Source organism: Salvia hispanica, chromosome 1 (genome assembly GCF_029641045.1).
Source record: "Salvia hispanica isolate PSC_SH4W2 chromosome 1, Shi_PSC_v1, whole genome shotgun sequence".
NCBI lineage: Eukaryota > Viridiplantae > Streptophyta > Magnoliopsida > Lamiales > Lamiaceae > Salvia > Salvia hispanica.
The window spans coordinates 35,244,254-35,263,398 of NC_142692.1; the positions used below are offsets into that span (position 1 = coordinate 35,244,254).

At 37.0% G+C, this 19,145-nt stretch overlaps 2 protein-coding genes across 4 annotated transcripts; one reads left to right on the forward strand and one right to left on the reverse strand.

Moving 5' to 3' along the window:
- Window positions 1-535: 535 nt before the first annotated feature.
- Window positions 536-5,043, forward strand: LOC125223795 (glutamate receptor 3.3-like). 2 transcript variants are annotated; one of them, XM_048127089.2, is made up of 7 exons: window positions 536-702; window positions 1,236-1,504; window positions 1,921-3,263; window positions 3,335-3,612; window positions 3,707-3,738; window positions 3,814-4,220; window positions 4,306-5,043. In XM_048127089.2, the coding sequence occupies exons 2-7, from the start codon at window positions 1,237-1,239 to the stop codon at window positions 4,780-4,782; spliced, it is 2,805 nt and encodes a 934-aa protein (XP_047983046.1). In that variant the 5' UTR covers window positions 536-702; window position 1,236; the 3' UTR covers window positions 4,783-5,043. The 2 variants fall into 2 exon arrangements, with proteins under 2 accessions (XP_047983046.1, XP_047983047.1); XM_048127090.2 differs by lacking the exon at window positions 536-702 and adding an exon at window positions 778-892.
- Window positions 5,044-8,248: 3,205 nt separating this feature from the next.
- On the reverse strand, window positions 8,249-17,964 carry LOC125220809 (serine/threonine-protein kinase/endoribonuclease IRE1b-like). Of its 2 annotated transcripts, XM_089062898.1 has the most exons (6): window positions 17,670-17,964; window positions 16,630-16,864; window positions 15,081-16,483; window positions 9,246-9,418; window positions 8,919-9,165; window positions 8,249-8,791 (listed from the first exon to the last, which is right to left on the reverse strand). In XM_089062898.1, exons 1-6 carry the CDS (start codon window positions 17,786-17,788, stop codon window positions 8,341-8,343), a joined length of 2,628 nt encoding a protein of 875 aa, XP_088919024.1. In that variant the 5' UTR covers window positions 17,789-17,964; the 3' UTR covers window positions 8,249-8,340. The 2 variants fall into 2 exon arrangements, with proteins under 2 accessions (XP_088919024.1, XP_088919025.1); XM_089062899.1 differs by lacking the exon at window positions 17,670-17,964 and having other exon boundaries at window positions 16,583-16,711.
- Window positions 17,965-19,145: the final 1,181 nt, after the last annotated feature.

Genomic DNA, 19,145 nt, shown 5'->3' on the forward strand with positions numbered 1-19,145 from the left:
CCACTTGCACAGTCGCCCTTCTCTCAAGTTCATGCATTGGTCCAATTTTTTCATTGCATAAATCATCAAAAAAGAAGAATCAAGAAAACCTTAGTTTGCTGTGATGTGACATCTACACACCCAAATATAATGTCGACAAAGTAAAATGGGTATGCTTAGCACGATTTATTTCCATTAAAAAGTTTTCAATCTTGAAAATTGAAATGGACTCAATTATCACAGTAAATGGGAATTCATCGAATCCTAGCATTATTAATTTCTATTAAATAATTGAATAAAAATCTAATCTTGAAAACTGAAATGACTTGACTATCAAAGTAAATGGGTATAGCACTATTTAATTAATTAAATAATTGAATAAAAATCAAATCTTGGATAAAAAAATAAATACATGGGGCCAGGATTCAGGTGACTCCCATTTTGTTGGTGGGTATTGTTTCCTTGGATGAGATTTACAGAGAGAAATGTTGAATGAGACATGACCCACATGATGCACTGTAAATATTTTATATATATATATTCATAGATGTATTTTGAAGTTATATGGAGTAGTATGTATAGTTGGTTTATCTTTTATGGCTCTCCTGCTGTCTAATTTGGCTTCTCCAAAACACCCAAAAAGCATCATATTGAATATGAGTCTTCTTAGTCACTTTTTGGGAGCATAATTTTGTGCCAAAGTTGCAATCTTGGTGATCTAAGGTATGCTTCTCAGCTCAGAATCTGATTCTGTTTGTTTTTTTTAAATGTTTTTTCCTGCTGTTTTTCTATGTAATTCCCTCTTTTTGTTCATTTATTAATTGAGTAGCTTCTTTATCTTTAATTCTTGTACATGTGTGAATGTGTCTGAAATTCAGCAAGTTGTTGTCTGTGTGCATTTCCACTGATAAAGGTGCTGGATTTTGATACCCTTTTCTCTTTTTTGGTGTTTTTTGCTACCATGATTTTGGGGTTTTGGTTATAAATTGTGGAACTCATTATTGTTAGGGATTTGTGAAGTTGGGTGTGTGTTTTGGCTTTGCTTAATTGATAGCTCATTGTGTGTTTGTGTGTGTGTGTGTGTGTGTGAGTTGAATTGAAAGTGCATTTCCATTGCTAAAGTGCTGAGATTTTGTTAGAGCTTTTTTTATTGTAAAGGTTTTAGGTTGTTTTGGTTACAATTGATGGAAGTGATTGGGAATCTTGTGATCTTGATCTTCTTGAACTGAGAACTCATAGTGTGTGTGTGTTTGTAGGATGAGTGTGGTTTGGATTGTTCTGCTTTCGACACTCTCTCTAGGGGCGTTGTTGGCGGATGGCTTGAGCGCCCACGGTTCTTCAAGGCCTGCCGTTGTGAATGTTGGGGCGATCTTCACTCTTGATTCGACGATTGGGAGAGTTGCCAAGATTGCCATTGACGAGGCTGTCAAAGATATCAATGCCAACTCGAGCGTGCTTAAAGGATCCAAGTTCAATGTGATATTCCGAAACTCCAATTGCAGTGGATTCCTTGGCTTGGTTGAAGGTACTCCTTAAAGCTATCTCCCCTAGATTATGCTTTTCGTTCGAACTTAATTGGAAAATCGAAGTTAGAGTCTTGTAGTTTCGTGTAAACGAGCTCCTTTGGTTGACTCTTGAGTGATTTTGAAGCGAGTGGCGATGAAATAGCTGCAGTTTAATGTGATAGAGTGAAAAATGAAGTTGATCTTTGTTTGAATTATGTAAGAATCAAACTAAGGATCTTTTAGTTTTGTGTAAACGAGCTCCATTGATCGAATTTTGATCTATGATGTTTGTGTGAACGATCTTCACCTATCGAACTTTAATCTGAAATGTCTTAATGCCGAGAGTTCTTGAGCTGTTTTGAAACGAGAGGCGATTGAAATAGACGCATTTTTATGCGTTCGACACTAAGACTGACATAACTCATACTTTGTGCAGCTCTGCGGTTTATGGAGACGGACATTCTTGCAGTGATCGGCCCTCAATCGTCCGTGGTTGCACATACTATCCTGCACGTCGGGAACGAGCTGTTAACTCCCTTTGTGTCGTTCTCCGCAACAGACCCTACTCTCTCGACTCTTCAGTTCCCCTATTTCGTTAGGTCGACACAGAGTGATCTGCATCAGATGACCGCAGTGGCTGAGATAGTTGAAAACTACGGTTGGAAGGAAGTGATTGTTGTCTTTCTCGACGATGATTATGGCAGAAACGGGCTGTCTGTGCTGGACGATGCGCTTGCAGCTAGGCGCTGTCGAGTTTCTTACAAAGCAGGGATTCCTCCCGGGAATGTGAGCCGGAGCGAAATCATGGATATACTCGTCAAAGTTGCGATGACGGAGTCTCGTGTGATCGTCCTGCACACCTATCCACCGACTGGATTCACGGTGTTTTCCGTTGCGCACTATCTTGGAATGATGGACGACGGTTACGTTTGGATTGCAACGGATTGGCTCGCGTCTGCTGTCGATTCTGCTCCGCCTCTTCAGTCAGTAGGTATGTTGGAAACATTGCAGGGAGTGATATTTCTACGGCAATACACACCGGATTCGGAGAGGAAACGAGCTTTCTCAGCGCGGTGGAATAAGGTGACCGGTGGCTCGTTGGGACTAAGCACTTACGGTCTATATGCTTATGATGCTACTTGGTTGCTTGCTCACGCTATCGACTCGTTCTTCGATCAAGGAGGGAAAATCACGTTTTCTAACGACTCCAACTTGCTCACGACGCAAGGGAGTAAGCTGCATCTCGATAAAATGGTGATTTTCGACGGAGGCCCTCTCCTTCTCAAGAATCTGATGGAGAGTGACTTTGAAGGCCTAACGGGACGAGTCAAGTTTACGGACGACAGGTCTCTCGTTAATCCCGCGTATGAAATTATAAACGTCGTTGGGACCGGTCTCCATCGGATCGGATACTGGTCTAACTCTTCGGGATTATCAACTCTGCCTCCCGAGACTCTGTATTCACAACGTCCCAATCGCTCTAGCTCGACTAATAAACTAAACAGTGTTCTTTGGCCGGGAGAGTCCATAAGGACGCCCCGTGGATGGGTGTTTCCGAACAACGGGAAGCAGCTGAGAATTGGCGTGCCACGACGCGCTAGTTACAGAGAATACGTTTCTCAAGCTCAAGGCACCAATAACTCGAAAGGCTTCTGCATTGATGTATTCACAGCTGCTGTGAACTTGCTGCCTTACGCCGTTCCCTATCAGTTCATCCCCTACGGAAATGGCCGCGAAAATCCAAACTACAACGAGCTCGTGAAGCTGATCACCACTGGAGTGAGTAACTATCCATCTCTATTCTCTGTAAATCGGTATCAGCATCTTAAAATCGTGCTTTCTTGTCATAGTTCTTCGATGGCGCGGTTGGAGACATTGCAATCACGACGAACCGTACAAAGATCGTTGATTTCACACAGCCGTACGCTGCGTCAGGGCTCGTGGTGGTGGCCTCGGTCAGTAAACGGAACACGGGCGCCTGGGCTTTCTTGAGGCCGTTTTCTCCTCAAATGTGGGCGGTTAGTGCAGCGTTCTTCGTTTTCATTGGCATCGTCGTGTGGATTTTGGAGCACCGGATGAATGATGAGTTCCGTGGGACGCCAAAGCAGCAGCTAATAACCATCTTGTGGTAAGCTTCAAATACTACTAGCGATTTCTTACACGAACGTACGACGAAATTGGACATCGTTCCACCTAATTTTTTGCTTCTTTCTTCGTTGCAGGTTCAGCCTCTCAACTCTGTTTTTTGCTCACAGTGAGTAGTCCTCTCAACTCTGTTTCTTTTTATATTCAACCATATCTAAATTATCGATTCTCTCGTCGAAAACAGGGGAGACGACAGTGAGCACCCTAGGGCGGGGAGTGCTGATCATATGGCTTTTCGTGGTTTTGATCATAAACTCGAGCTATACTGCGAGCTTAACGTCCATACTCACGGTACAGCAGCTCTACTCTCCGATCAAGGGAATCGAGAGCTTGAGAGAAGGCGACGACCCTATCGGATACCAAGTGGGCTCGTTCGCGGAGCATTACCTGACCGATGGAATTGGCATTCCAAGTTCGAGGCTTATGCCTCTCGGATCACCGGAAGAGTATGCCACTGCCCTTCAACGCGGCCCCAAGAACGGAGGCGTTGCTGCTATCGTTGATGAACGGCCTTACGTCGAACTTTTCTTGGCTAGCCAGTGCCGGTACAGGATAATCGGTCAAGAGTTCACCAAAAGCGGCTGGGGATTTGTGAGTAACTTTTTACACTTTCTCGGTCGCGCTCGTTGCACGTTACGTGTGTGAAATCGTTACTAATTTTTCGAATTTTATCTAGGCGTTTCCACGGGACTCGCCTCTGGCCATCGACCTATCGACCGCGATCCTAACCCTATCCGAGAGCGGAGATTTGCAACGGATCCACGACAAGTGGCTAACGACGAGCGCATGCAGCTCGGAGAACACAGAGCTAGAATCCGACCGGCTCCATCTAAAGAGCTTCTGGGGCCTCTATCTCTTATGTGGCATCGCGTGCTTCCTCGCGCTCCTCGTCTACTTCATCCAGATCATCAACAGGTACCGACGAGCCTCTAGAGACGAGCTCATTTCGTCGGATGGGCCGGGCAGCATGCGCTCCAAACGCATCCAGAGGCTGCTGTCGTTGATCGACGAGAAGGAGGATGTGTCACGACACGAGCGGAAACGGAGAAAGCTCGAGACGTCGTTGTCCGAGAGCAACGGGGGAAACGAAAGGGAGAGGGATTCAAAGAGGAAACATTCTTCGGCGAATAATAGTTTCAGCATACGGAGTTGATGGCTCGTCGCGACCTTCTATTTTCTATCGCAACGGGCACGCGCCATGGCATTATATGTCTCGTACATTTAACGCGACACGATAAAGATACGAACATGAGATTTAAAAAATTAGGGGACATAGTTATAAGTAGATTATGCTCATCAATGTTGAAGCTTATACTAGTATGAAGCTATTGCCACGATAATTTATTGTATATGAACAATTTTAATTAGTGGAAATTGTATATATTATAGAGGTATATAGTTGAATTTGAGTCGAGCTTTAATTTTTCTTTATTTTGCATGCTTATATTTTATTATAGATGAAAAATGGGAATCATAGATTTAGGATATTTGTAAGGATAATTGACATTTAAATTATAATTTCATAATATTAATTTTTGGTCAAATTAATACTACTAACGTTTTTGAAAATGAAATATGAAGTCATTATTTTTCAATTTTATAATTATTCCATGATGATTGAAACTAAAACTAATATAGCAAAAGTTATGATGATTGAAATTATAATTTAAATGATAAAGATCAAAACAAAATTTCAGTATTTAAATGAAACGTGTTAAGATTTCAATTTCAAATGTCCTTTTTATGAAACTAAGGATCCAATATTAAAAGAGCATGTATGAAAACAGAGAAAATATTTGGTGGACCCAACACACCACGTGGCATGATGATGTGGTGTGTCCCACATATTAAAAATTGACAAATGGAAGTATTAAGAATATATAGATTAAACTATATAAGGTATTTAGTTCTTGTACGTAGAATAAAATTTTTAAATTCAAAAACTTCCCATATTACAATATAATACTTGCATATACTACATAATAATATATTTCATTTTTTTTTATCATATATTTACATTATCTTAAGACTAATTTATATTAAGTATTTTTTTTATTTTGTGTAATAGTAAAATAAAATTATATAAATACTTTAATTTCATGCCTATAGGATTAATATGATTAATTATGATTTAGTATATTAACAAATGGAGTATTATATTTTTATTTGTAATTTTTTTCATATATAAATACAAAATGAAAAAAATAGTAAACTTAAGTTAATGTATTGTGATTATTTGAGAAACATACAATACTAAGTAATTTTTTTATTTTGTGTAATGGTAAAATAATACTATAAATATTTTTATTTTCGTGCATAGTACTAACATGATTTAGTTTATTATTATGTTTTTGTATTTCCGATTTTTTTTTCATGTGTAAATACAATTAGTTGTACTAATATTTTTCATATATAAATACAAAATGAAAAAATAGTAAACTTAAGTTAATGTATTGTGATTATTTGAGATGCATACAATACTAAGTAATTTTTTATTTTGTGTAATGGTAAAACAATACTATAAATATTTTAATTTTCGTGCATACTACTATCATGATTAATTACGATTTAGTTTATCATTATGTTTTTTACTTTTTTTTTTCATGTATAAATACAAAACGAAAAATAGTAAATTTAAGTTAACATATTGTGTTTGAAGAGTTTTAAATTTTAGGATTTTATTCCATGTACAAGAACTAAATACCTTATATAATTTAATCTATATATTTTTAATACTTTCATTTGTTAATTTTTAATTAGTGGGACACAACACATCATCATACCACATGGTTTGTTAGGTCCACTGAAATTTTTTTCACATGAAAACAATGAAGAATTTACCTTTTTATGAAAACAGGATCTCAGTATTTATTATAAAATCCAAGGGATCAACTATCAATATAAACTTTAATGTGAATATTATATCTCCTTTAATATTATTAATTAATTTAAAATTGAAACCAAAAGTCATTAGATTTTTGTTGCTATCCACCTAAACTGTTATACTCTGCGAAAACAAAGTTGACAAATAAATTAATCTCTTTTGTCTATAAATTGCATCATTATATACAATCTATCCTTTCCACATAATACTATAAACAAGCACTATATTTTATTCTCAAATCATGAACAAATTCGCAACGATTGTTATGCTTCTGTCGTTGGTTCTACATTGTAGAGGTAAATTTTACATATAGGAAAATGAAAATATATAGACTAATTATCTTAATAGCATTCAAGCTTTGAAAAGTTTTAAACAATTATCATAACGTTAAGGACCTCATGAATTGTTAGAAATTTGTAGTACTACTATTTTAGTATACTCCCTCTAGGGCTGATAGTTTCGACAAAAACCCGATACGACACACAAAATTAATGGATTTTGATTAAGCCTAATCGGATTCAGTCAAGTGCACTTGACCATCCGTTAGGAACCCGATAATTTGTTGGTTGGATTTGGGTTGGCTATGGATCATAGGTTCGGGTAACCAGTTGAAAAATAATATTATTACATAAATTATTTTATTCTTTTTTAAAAAAATAAGTACTGTATATTTAGTTTTATTCTTTAGACCGTGTAAATCAGGTATGAAAATTAGGTATTATTGTGTAAATTATAATATCAGGTTTTAATCGTGTTAATTAGGATCGTGTTGTTAATGAGTGTGTTTTGGTTGAGAGTTTCCTTTACAAGTCGAATTCGGTTTAGGCCTTCCTTATACATAAAATTGAGTTATTGCCAGATTGACCCGATATTCGATAATAACTCGACTCGCACACTTAGCTATGAATCTAATTCGTTTTCATTTTTGGTGCAGCTGATCTTGATAATGAAATAAGTAAAAGAGTTTGCATGAGCCAACTTCCTTGTAATTGTGATGTGTGTAGCAACGATATATGTAATTCACTCTGCAAAAAACATACTGATGGAGCGAAGGTGCAAGGCCACTGCACTAATCTTCATTCATGTAATTGTATTTCTCGATGTTGATAAATATAATATCATCCCAAAGCAATTTGTATTGGATCGATTAAAATAAAATTAATAAAGTTATTATGTTCCATCATAATTGTATTCCATCCACAATTAATATTCACTTTTTTCTATTACTAATCGTTCATAAAAATTATTCTATTTATGATCACTACTATTTGATGTTTCTCATCACGTTTCATTTTTTCCCCTCCTATTTATTCACAAATAATATTTCAAATAATTTTTCTACGTCTTCTATTTTGCCAATTTACATTAAAACATGGATTATCCACTATCAATAATTATCAAATTTATATTAAAACTCGTCGTGCACACTAAACAATTACAGCGACCACGAACACAAACATTGCACGCTTCATTCTAACGCAAATACGACTCGCACAAAACACAAACACATTAACGACACGATAAAGATCTGATAAAAATTTAATTTTACACAAACACAATCTAAATTATCTAAGTTTAGAGACTAACACTAAAGTAAACTGAGAATAGTTGCACACACCCGATAGAAACCATACACGAAATTATATTTCTTTACTCGATAAAAACACGAACACAATAAGATTTGACACTAACAGCATGTTCACGTTATGCTTTCACGTTATGCTTTCATGTAATGTCCAAAACTGTCAACCCTATACCATATTAATTATATTAGTTACATTACATGTACAAATTTTGTTACAACAATGTTACATTGCAAGATCTAAGTCAGAATCCACTACCTCTAAAATACTTGCCAAATGTTTCTTCATTCTCACAATGACAACGAATCACATGATACACCTCAATCAAGAGCTTAGGAAATCTAGTTGAGAAATAAGTGTTGAATCCTTCGGGAACTGACCCCAAAATTGATTGAATCTCCCTTGGAAGCTCTCTGTAGTGATTCAACTTGTTCCGAATCACGCGCAGCAGATCACGCACGCTGTCGTACCTGTATCGCCGGAAGCGCCCAATGTCATTGATGAAGGCAGGTTCCATCCTCTCGTCCCATTTCCCGTCCAACGCGGCTTTCCCTGTGTTCTCTAGGGCCTCGAGGAGGTCGGACGCGCTCTCTCGGTCCTCCAGCTCGACTCTGTCGCTGACGTCACGGAGGAACGAGAGCCTCGTCTCGGAACTCCAGAAGAGAGGATGGTGCATCACTTCTGCAGCCTTTGGCCTATCGTGTATACAAGAACACGTTCCGATCAAAATGTGTGAATGGAGTTTCATCGATTACCCGTCAATTTACAATCGAACGAAGGTAAAACCGTAAAACTATCAATTCAAGCTCTGATCGAGCGTACCTCGTGTCTGGATTAGGGCTGAGAAGGCCGGAGATGAGATCTGTGGCTTCCGGGATATGGTCTATCAAGAAGAGGTCTTTCCGAGAATTGATTATATTTACATCGCGCTCAATATTTTCGCCAAAAGGGTGTTTACCGCCTGTTAAGCAGAAAAACAACATGCATCCCAGACTGAAAAGGTCTACGGCACGAGTCTGCCGCTCGTTACGTAGCTGCTCGGGCGCTTGCCATCCCGAGCTTCCATATCCTATGTAACATGAGAAAATTGAGAGAAAAGGTAAAGTGGGCATTTAATCGAAAAGAAAAGGTCACAACGACGTTACTCACCGGTAGCGTGCTTGGATAGGGATGACATGTCTCCATCCAAGTGCTTGCTGATGCCCATATCCGATATTTTTGCAGATATCGATCTATCTTTCATCACGAGGACGTTTTGAGGCTTCAAATCCCGATGTATAATCCCGAGTTCATGCAAATGAGCAAGTCCTAAGACAATGTCCCTACAAGTTGACAGAAATTGCACTATAATTATATTCGAATATTGTTGGAATTTTAGTGTATTAGCACTTTAATTCTAAGGAAGAATGTTGGAATTTTAGTGTTTATCACTTTAATTTCTAAACAATTCGGCTGCTTCATTAGAAGCTTGTTCTATCTTATTTTAGTGTTTGAATTAACTGTTTTAACAGTTTTTAAACAGTTATTAACAGTTTGGAATCAGTTTTAGTTAATTAACTGCCTTGGCAGTTAATTGTCGACGGTTTAGGCTGAATTTTGATTAAATACAGATCAGAGAATGAACAATGATCAAGGGAAACTTAGTCTTATCCGATCATAGATTTTGTGCACTCAAAATACTTGATCTGAAAGTATTTTATACGATTCTAAGTTATCCAAGTCTTCTAATAAGGATTCCCTAATCCTAAGTCATAAAATCATCATTATATATCTTACCTAACAAAGATCAAGTAGTTTGAAGATGACTGGACCCAATTCAGTGAGGGAGATGACTGCAAACTTCACAAAACTGGAGAAGTTTGAAGGAGTAGATTTCAGAAGATGGAGAAAGAAGATGCACTTCTTGCTGACCACCCTGAAGGTTGTTCATGTACTCACAACTACCATGCCAGAACCGACTGAAGATGAATCTCTGGAACAAACCAGAAGGAGGCTGAAATGGGAGAATGATGACTATGTGTGCAGAGGGCATATTCTCAATGGTATGACTGACTCACTCTTTGATATTTATCAGAATGTTGAATCCTCCAAAGAATTATGGGATTCTCTAGAATCTAAATACATGGCAGAGGATGCTTCTAGTAAGAAATTCTTGGTTAGTAATTTCAATAATTATAAGATGCTAGATTCTAGACCTGTGATGGAACAATATAATGAATTACTAAGGATTCTTGGACAATTTCAACAACACCAGATGCATATGGATGAAGCCATATCAGTTTCTAGTGTTATTGATAAATTGCCTCCCTCTTGGAAAGACTTCAAACATACTCTAAAGCATTAAAAGGAAGAACTTTCCTTGGTGCAACTTGGTTCTCATCTCAGAATTGAAGAATCCTTAAGGATTCAGGAGATGGAAAAGAACAAGGAAAAGAGTGTGGCTGGACTATCTTCCATTAATATGGTGGAAGGTGGACAGAAGTTCAAAGGGAAAAGGAAAATGTTTCAAGGAGAGTCCTCTGAGAATAAGAAACAAAAACTTGTTTGTTGGAAGTGTGGGAAACCAGGCCACTACAAGAAAGATTGTAGGTCTGGAAAGAAAGTTTTCAAGGCTGGTACAAGTACAAGTGGTTCAAAATCTGGACCAAGTGGATCTAAGGATCCAAGTGTACCTCAAGGTATGAAAATATTCAATTCTAATATTTCTATTCAGAACTATATCTCGGATACACCAAGTTCATTCTATGTACAGGATGATGAGTACACTTGGTGGGTGGATTCTGGAGCTACAAACCATGTTTGCAAGGATAGGAGATGGTTTACATCCTTGCAGAAGATCACTGATGGATCAGTGATTAGAATGGGGAATGGTTCTAGTGAATCGATTGAAGGAATAGGAAATGTTAGGCTAACTTTTACTTCTGGGAAACAGTTGGATTTAGTAGATGTATTGTATGTTCCCACCATTAGAAAGAATCTAATGAGTGGCACTGTAATTAATAACTTAGGTTATAAACAAGTTATTGAAGCTAATAAATATATTTTATCTAAACATGGTGTATTTGTTGGTTTTGGTTATTTATGCAATGGTATGTTAAGATTAAATATTGAATCTTGCTTTGTTGATAATTCTGCTTATGTGATGACTTCTAATGAACTTTCAACTACTGATTTGTGGCATGAAAGGTTAGGACATGTGCATTATAAAAGACTAATTGAGATGTCTAAAAATAGCTTAATCCCTGCCTTTACAGTTAGCAAAGATAAATGTAAAACATGTATGTTAACTAAGATCACAAGGCAACCTTTCAATAATGTTGTGAGAGAATCTAAACTACTGGAATTAATCCATAGTGATATCTGTGATTTTCACTCAACACCATCAATTGGAAATAAGAAGTATGTTATTACTTTTATTGATGACTCAACTAGATATTGTTATGTATACTTGCTAAGTTCTAAGGATGAAGCCTTAGAGAAATTCAAGGTATATAAGACAGAAGTTGAGGTACAAAAGAGTGAATTTATAAAGATTTTTAGATCTGATAGGGGAGGTGAATACTATGATCCTAGTTATTTTGAATCAGTGGGAATAATTCACCAAATAACAGCCCCTTATACTCCACAGCAGAATGGAATCTCTGAAAGAAAGAACAGAGTGTTGAAAGAAATGGTTAACTCTTTGTTATCATATTCTGGTTTAAATGAAGGTTTTTGGGGAGAAGCTATGATTACTGCCTGCTATATATTAAATAGAGTTCCAAATAAGAAAAGTAAAGCTACACCTTATGAGTTGTGGTTTGGAAAACCTCCAAACTTAAACTATCTTAAAGTGTGGGGCTGCAGAGCAGTAGTTAAACTCACTGATCCCAAGCGTAGGACATTGGGTGAAAAGGGAATTGATTGCATTTTCATTGGTTATGCAAATCATTCAAAGGCTTATAGGTTTTATGTCTTAGAACCTAACAAATTTGTCTCTGTGAACTCTGTTATAGAGTCAAGAGATGCAATCTTTGATGAAAATAGATTCACATCTATCACAAGGCCTAAGGATCTATTTTCTAATTCTAAAAATAGATTAGTAATTTCTGAAAATCAATCAGAGGAACCTTCAACTCAACATTGGGTTAGAAGGAGTGTAAGGCCAAGAAATCAAAGTAATCTAGATAAAGGCTTTCAAATCCATCTTATTGAAGGATCAAGGGATGAATTACAATCCCAGTACCCCTACTGTTCTATAATTGAAGAGGATCCTAAGACTTTCAAAGAAGCCATGTCATCTAGAGATGTCTCATTCTGGAAAGAGGCTATAGATGATGAAATGGATTCTATACTCCAAAATAACACTTGGGAATTAACTGATCTGCCCCCTGGTTGTAAACCATTGGGGTGTAGATGGATCTTTAAAAGAAAGATGAAAGTTGATGGGTCTATAGACAAGTTTAAAGCTAGGCTTGTCATTCAAGGATTTAGACAAAAGGAGGGGATAGACTACTTTGATACTTATGCTCCTGTAGCTAGAATATCTACTATTAGATTGCTAGTAGCTATGGCTTCTATTCATAAACTCCTTATACACCAAATGGATGTTAAAACAGCCTTTTTAAATGGTGATTTGGATGAGGAAATCTACATAAAGCAGCCTGAGGGATATTCTTTACCAGGAAATGAACACAAGGTGTGCAAGTTGATCAAATCATTATATGGCTTGAAACAAGCACCAAAACAGGGGCATCAAAAGTTTGATGATATTGTTTTATCAAATGGTTTTCTATTGAATCAAGCTGATAAGTGTGTTTATTCTAAGTTTGATAAATTTGGTAAAGGAATTATTATCTGCCTTTATGTAGATGATATGCTTCTGTTTGGTACTAGTCAAGACCAGATAGATGAGACAAAGAAATTCCTATCATCTAAGTTCTCAATGAAAGATTTAGGTGAGGCTGAAGTCATATTGGGAATTAGGATAATAAAAGAGGCTCCTAACAGAATATCTATCACACAATCTCATTACATTGAGAAAGTGTTGAAAAGGTTCAATTATGGAAACTGTACTCCAGTTAGCACACCTATGGATCCTAATGTAAAACTCTTACCTAATAGAGGAAAAACAGTTTCACAATTGGAATACTCTAAAGTAATAGGTTGCCTAATGTATGCAATGATAAGTACTAGGCCTGACAATAGGAAGATTAAGTAGATTTACACATAGTCCTAGTATTCATCACTGGCAAACAGTGAGGAGGTTACTTAAGTACCTCAAAGGAACCATAAACTATGGTTTGTGTTACTCAGATTTTCCTTCTATCTTAGAAGGATATTCTGATGCAAGTTGGATAGCCAATCCAGAGGATCATTCCTCTACTAGTGGTTGGATTTACTTGCTAGGAGGTGGAGCTATCTCTTGGGCTTCTAAGAAGCAAACTTGTATCACAAGTTCTACAATGGAGTCAGAATTTGTAGCACTAGCCGCTGCTGGAAAGGAGGCAGAATGGTTAAGGGATTTGGTTTATGAAATTCCTTTATGGCCTAAGCCTATATCACCTATCTCTATAAGGTGTGACAGTGCAGCAACATTGGCTAAAGTATATAGCCAAGTTTACAATGGGAAGTCTAGACATTTAGGTGTCAGACATAGCATGGTTAGGGAGCTGATCACTCATGGGGTCATTTCAGTTGAATTTGTTGGGACACAACAAAATCTGGCAGACCATCTAACCAAAGGCTTGGCTAAAGATTTAGTTATCAAATCTGCTAAAGGGGTGGGGCTCAAGTCCATCTAATCTTATCTGTTTGGGATACCCAATTTCCTTCTAATTTGATATTAGATGTGAAATTCAATGTGGAAAGCCTAAATATGTGAGATAGACACATGTTCAAACCATCCAAGGTATGTGTAATAATCTGTCAGTTTGAAGGAGGTTGAAGTTTTGCTTCTTAATAGTTTTTTTGGCAAATTGTTTTGACAGAACAAGATGAAAAGCTACCTATACAAACATGGAATCCAAGTTGTTCCAATAAAGCTCTGGACTTAGCTTTATAAATGTTTGTTGAAGGATATGGACACTAGACTTGTTATAAAGGTGTCAGGTTTAGATTAATTGTTTGATAATTATGTGTATATTAAGACTGATATTCAAAGGAATTGTAAGAGTTCAAGTCTTAGACCACTCTTATAATTAGAATGTTTGTACATTGATATACTAAAATGGAAATTCAATCCTTGTGATATTTTCATTTATGCATAATTTTTGTTTTCTGTTCTTTTGATTTGATCATGCTTATAAATCCACTAAAATAGGGGAGGAATGTTGGAATTTTAGTGTATTAGCACTTTAATTCTAAGGAAGAATGTTGGAATTTTAGTGTTTATCACTTTAATTTCTAAACAATTCGGCTGCTTCATTAGAAGCTTGTTCTATCTTATTTTAGTGTTTGAATTAACTGTTTTAACAGTTTTTAAACAGTTATTAACAGTTTGGAATCAGTTTTAGTTAATTAACTGCCTTGGCAGTTAATTGTCGACGGTTTAGGCTGAATTTTGATTAAATACAGATCAGAGAATGAACAATGATCAAGGGAAACTTAGTCTTATCCGATCATAGATTTTGTGCACTCAAAATACTTGATCTGAAAGTATTTTATACGATTCTAAGTTATCCAAGTCTTCTAATAAGGATTCCCTAATCCTAAGTCATAAAATCATCATTATATATCTTACCTAACAAATATTGGGGTTGATTGACAGAAAACAAACATGCAACCAGAGAAGTACATTCGGATGGGTTAAGATAAATAACTTTGATGAACTGAATATTTGGTAGTGTAAACCTTCAAATACTCAATCGTATATGTATTGTTGATTTAATATATCACCCGAATTAACGACCTCTAACTGGACTCTTCAATTTCTTAATAAATGAATCCCGATATATATAGTTCATAAAACGTTTTGCAGCTAATGGATGTTTAAATTAAACATACCTCATTAACTTCACCAACAAAGCAGATGGATATCCGTTAGCCCTCCAAAGCTCGAGCTCCTCATTGTTTCCAAGATTGCTCAACAATTCCATGTTAGAACCAACAATACTCGGAGGTTCTTGACTTTGATCTGAAGTGCAGAATATGATCAAATCAAACAAACTACAGGTACATCGCTCCAGACATATATAAACGAAATCTTGATCATATTCCACTCCATGCCAACGAACAATGTTTGGATGTTGATCGGATGCAATGAGATTCTGGATCTCCTTCACAGCCACATCGTGATGGGTGCGGACAAGACGTTTGACAGCAACTGAACGGCCTTCATAGTTTCCTTCAAGTACAATTGTCCCATTGCTCCCCTTTGCGATCTCTTTGCTGGTCACCACCATTCTACCAATCTTACGCCCATACGTGGAAATGCCATTGTTCTCAAAAGGATTCGGGGTAAAAAATCTATCCTCTTTCATACCTTTGTTCCCATCGGAGATACTATGTCTTTTCACAACCGTTTTCCGGCCTTTCTTCTTTTTGGGTATCGCATTTTGCAACTTTTTCAAATCTTCCGATTGTCGATGTAACACATCCCCTTTCTTCATAATTTGACGTCTGGCGCAGTAAAAGAAAGTCAGGGCTATAGACAGCAAAGCAAAAAACAGCATGGAAGGCCACAAATGAGGATGTGCTATGCTATCAGATTCTACATGGCCACCGATTTGACGAGCACCAGTGCTGGGAACACTTTCAATCATGAAATCTTTTCGTTCAGGAGTCGGCAGCGCAAGCATAAGCTCATTCCCATGGCCACCATAAAGTGCCAATAAGTTGTCGGTGGGTTCACCATGATCGGTAGCAGGCAAAGAAAGAATTCCACCTCCCGGAAGAGCATCTCCAACACGATTTGCTTTAAAAAGCGGCTCAAGAGAGCTACGGTCACGGATACGGTAGACTAGAGGCCGTGTCTGACAAGGCATTGGCAGCTTCATATCAATCCCTCTTCCCGAAAACCCCCCCAAGAAATCTTCAATTCCTTCACACTGAAACGACGCTTCAATGTCAGCAAACATTAGATACCATAGAACCTCTCCCGTTTTCGCAGACGTATACTTCACTGCGTAGTCAGTCCTGGTAAGATAAAGCGGCTTCTCAACGGCCTCGGCATCCACAGAACTTGCAGGCAACCATTTTTCGATGTCGGCTCTAGTCATAATCGAAGTTTCATCAGCACCACGATCCTCACCCGAGGAAAGGTTATCTGACCTTAAAGTGCGAACAACCTTTCCAGTTTTAGCATCCACGACGAAAACAGAAGTCTTTTTTGATCCTAGCATAATCCCACCACCAGCCGACACAAACGGAGTGCGCTTTACGAATTCTTCAGCACTCATTGGGAGCTTCTGCAATAACACATTAGGATTTCCCAAAGTAAGACACACCATAATTCGAATACTCGTATACATAACACACAAACACTAAACAAAGACGAGAGATGTTACATTGATAAGTGCATCAGCACCGATATATTTCAGACCAGTGAACATACCACTTTCTTAAGGCCAGTTCCATGTAAGTAGAGTTCCCAATCTTCCCCACAATCTATATAGAAATTATCGCCATCAGAAGATGTGTTGAGCTTTTCTCCTTCGTGGTTGGGGATTTGTTGATACGAGGAATAAATTGACGGGCCAGATGAGAACGACCAGAGAATTTTCCCAGAACCAATCTCCACTAAATATACCGTTCCATCAGGAGCAGCCAATATTGCTGTCTCGTGTTTGCTGATTATATATCACGAGAAGTAGTAGGTCAGGAAACGGAAATTAGTATGTCTACATAAGCTCAGATTTTTTGAAGAAACAATTTTTCAGCAGTGAAACCAATGCTTTTTTAAAACAAAATTGCAATCGGAACAGTTATCTGCATTTTGCTCGAATTTAATAAGAAACTACATTCACCATAACTGATGTATCTTCGGAGATCATAATCAATTAATCGAACATTCATCCACTACCCAATATTCAATCTATGAAATTACAGACCAAGCCATATCAAACTGAAACAGTAAGCCCTTCCAACATACAAGCACTACTCGCAATCCAATCGAGAAAAATCAGAAAGCTTTCAACACAAAGAAGGTAGCAAACAAGCCAAAGAAACAAGCTTCATTTTCTTAGAAAATGCAATGGGAATAGCACAGACTCACTATTCAATCTAGAAAAAGCACAAATTTTACAACGCAGAGAAATCAAAAGCCCAAAGAAGCAACCTTTAAATCATATACATGACTCTTTAACTCAAAATCAAAATCAAGGTTACATCCCACCAAACCATATCTAATCCCATTTCGGTAAGCAAAGTAGTGCATTTCTGAATCCAAGCCAGCTTATAATCACTAATCCGCCTAAAAGCCCCAAAATTTAGCATAAATTGAACCAGAATCACAAGAAATCCTTAAACTAAATAGTCTAAATTAGGCATGAACTGCAAATCACCAATTCACATAAACCTAATTTTGGTCAAATCATTTTCATTCAAAATTCATCCCAAACCTCACAAAACAGTAATTAGATTGAGAGAACTCACGCAGTCAACGGCAACGGCGGATTATCCGAATCCGGATCCGGGTCAGAGCTTGAGGAAGCTCTAACGACAACAGCTAAAATCAAGATCACGAAAAACAGCGGAATCAATAAGCCCCTCATTTGAATAAGATTTCAATCAATCATCAAATCATAAATTGTTGAACACAAATTTGAGTGTGGGTGTGTGATTTTTCTCCCCTGATTCCAAGGTTTTCGATTCGTACGGATTAGGAAAATTATGAGCTGAATCTATGTCGTGAAAGGGCGTGTTTGGGAAATGTGGAATGTTTACGGAAACGTTATGTAATAATACCATTGATAATATTCGATTAATGGCTATTTTGCTTGCTATATTAATTATAGCATTAAAGGGAAAGCTGAAGACTCAAAAGTTACAATTTACAACATTACTCCCATCGTCCTGATTGAGAGTCACATTTTTTTCATTTTAGTCCGTCCTCAATTAAGAGTCACACTTCATTTTTATCATAAATGATAAGTAGGTCCTACATTCCACTAATTCAATTCACTCACATTTTATTATAATAAAACCAATATTAGAAAATGGGTCTCACATTCCACTAACTTTCTTTACATTTCTTAAAATTCGTGTTCGGTTAAAATGTGACTCTTAATCGGAGATGAAGGGAGTATTATTAAGTGCGTAAAATAAAGTGTTTTGGCACTATAATGCACAGTTTGGGTCAATATGGATGCTGTTCCAAAATCACCATGATGTCCTATTAAAACGATGCCGTATTAGTGACCTAAAAGTAAGATAAATTAAGTCTATATTCTTTATTAGAATTCATTTTTCCACCGCTAAACCTATGCCAATGGATCGCAAAAATATTATGTAAATATATTGGATTTAATTTAGAAAATTTGGTGTCAAAATAAAACCAAATATATTGCCGCCTAAAAAATGAGAAAAATAGAAGTGGAATCATATCGGATTTTAAATTTTGCAAATCTCATTAGTTTTAAACTACGTAATTCCTACACTGATTTAACACAATAATAAATCGATCGGTGAACTATTGTTTACATTTTAGCTTCATTTAATTTAGCTTTATATTGCATAATACTACAATTCATTGAAAATCACGATATCGCATGCAAAATAGTGGAGTATCTAATTACAAGAGAAAATAGGACATAGTATACAATTTCAATAGTAAATAGGAGTATCAACTTGTGATAATAACAAAAAATTTAAATCCACGAGAGGAGAACGTAGAATCATCATTTTGTGGAGATGTTTTAATATGAGAAGATTTTATACAACTAAGCAAGCACTCTTTGCTGCAATAATCCTCGTTGAAAATCTTGATTTCTAGGCATTGGCTATAACACTCGCTCACACAATAGGCTGTGGTTTCCGCCGCCGCTGCCGACACCAGCGCTGCCGCGAGAGCCACCATCAGCACGGCGGCGATCACTCCAATTCTTGCCATTTTATGAATTGATGAACTAA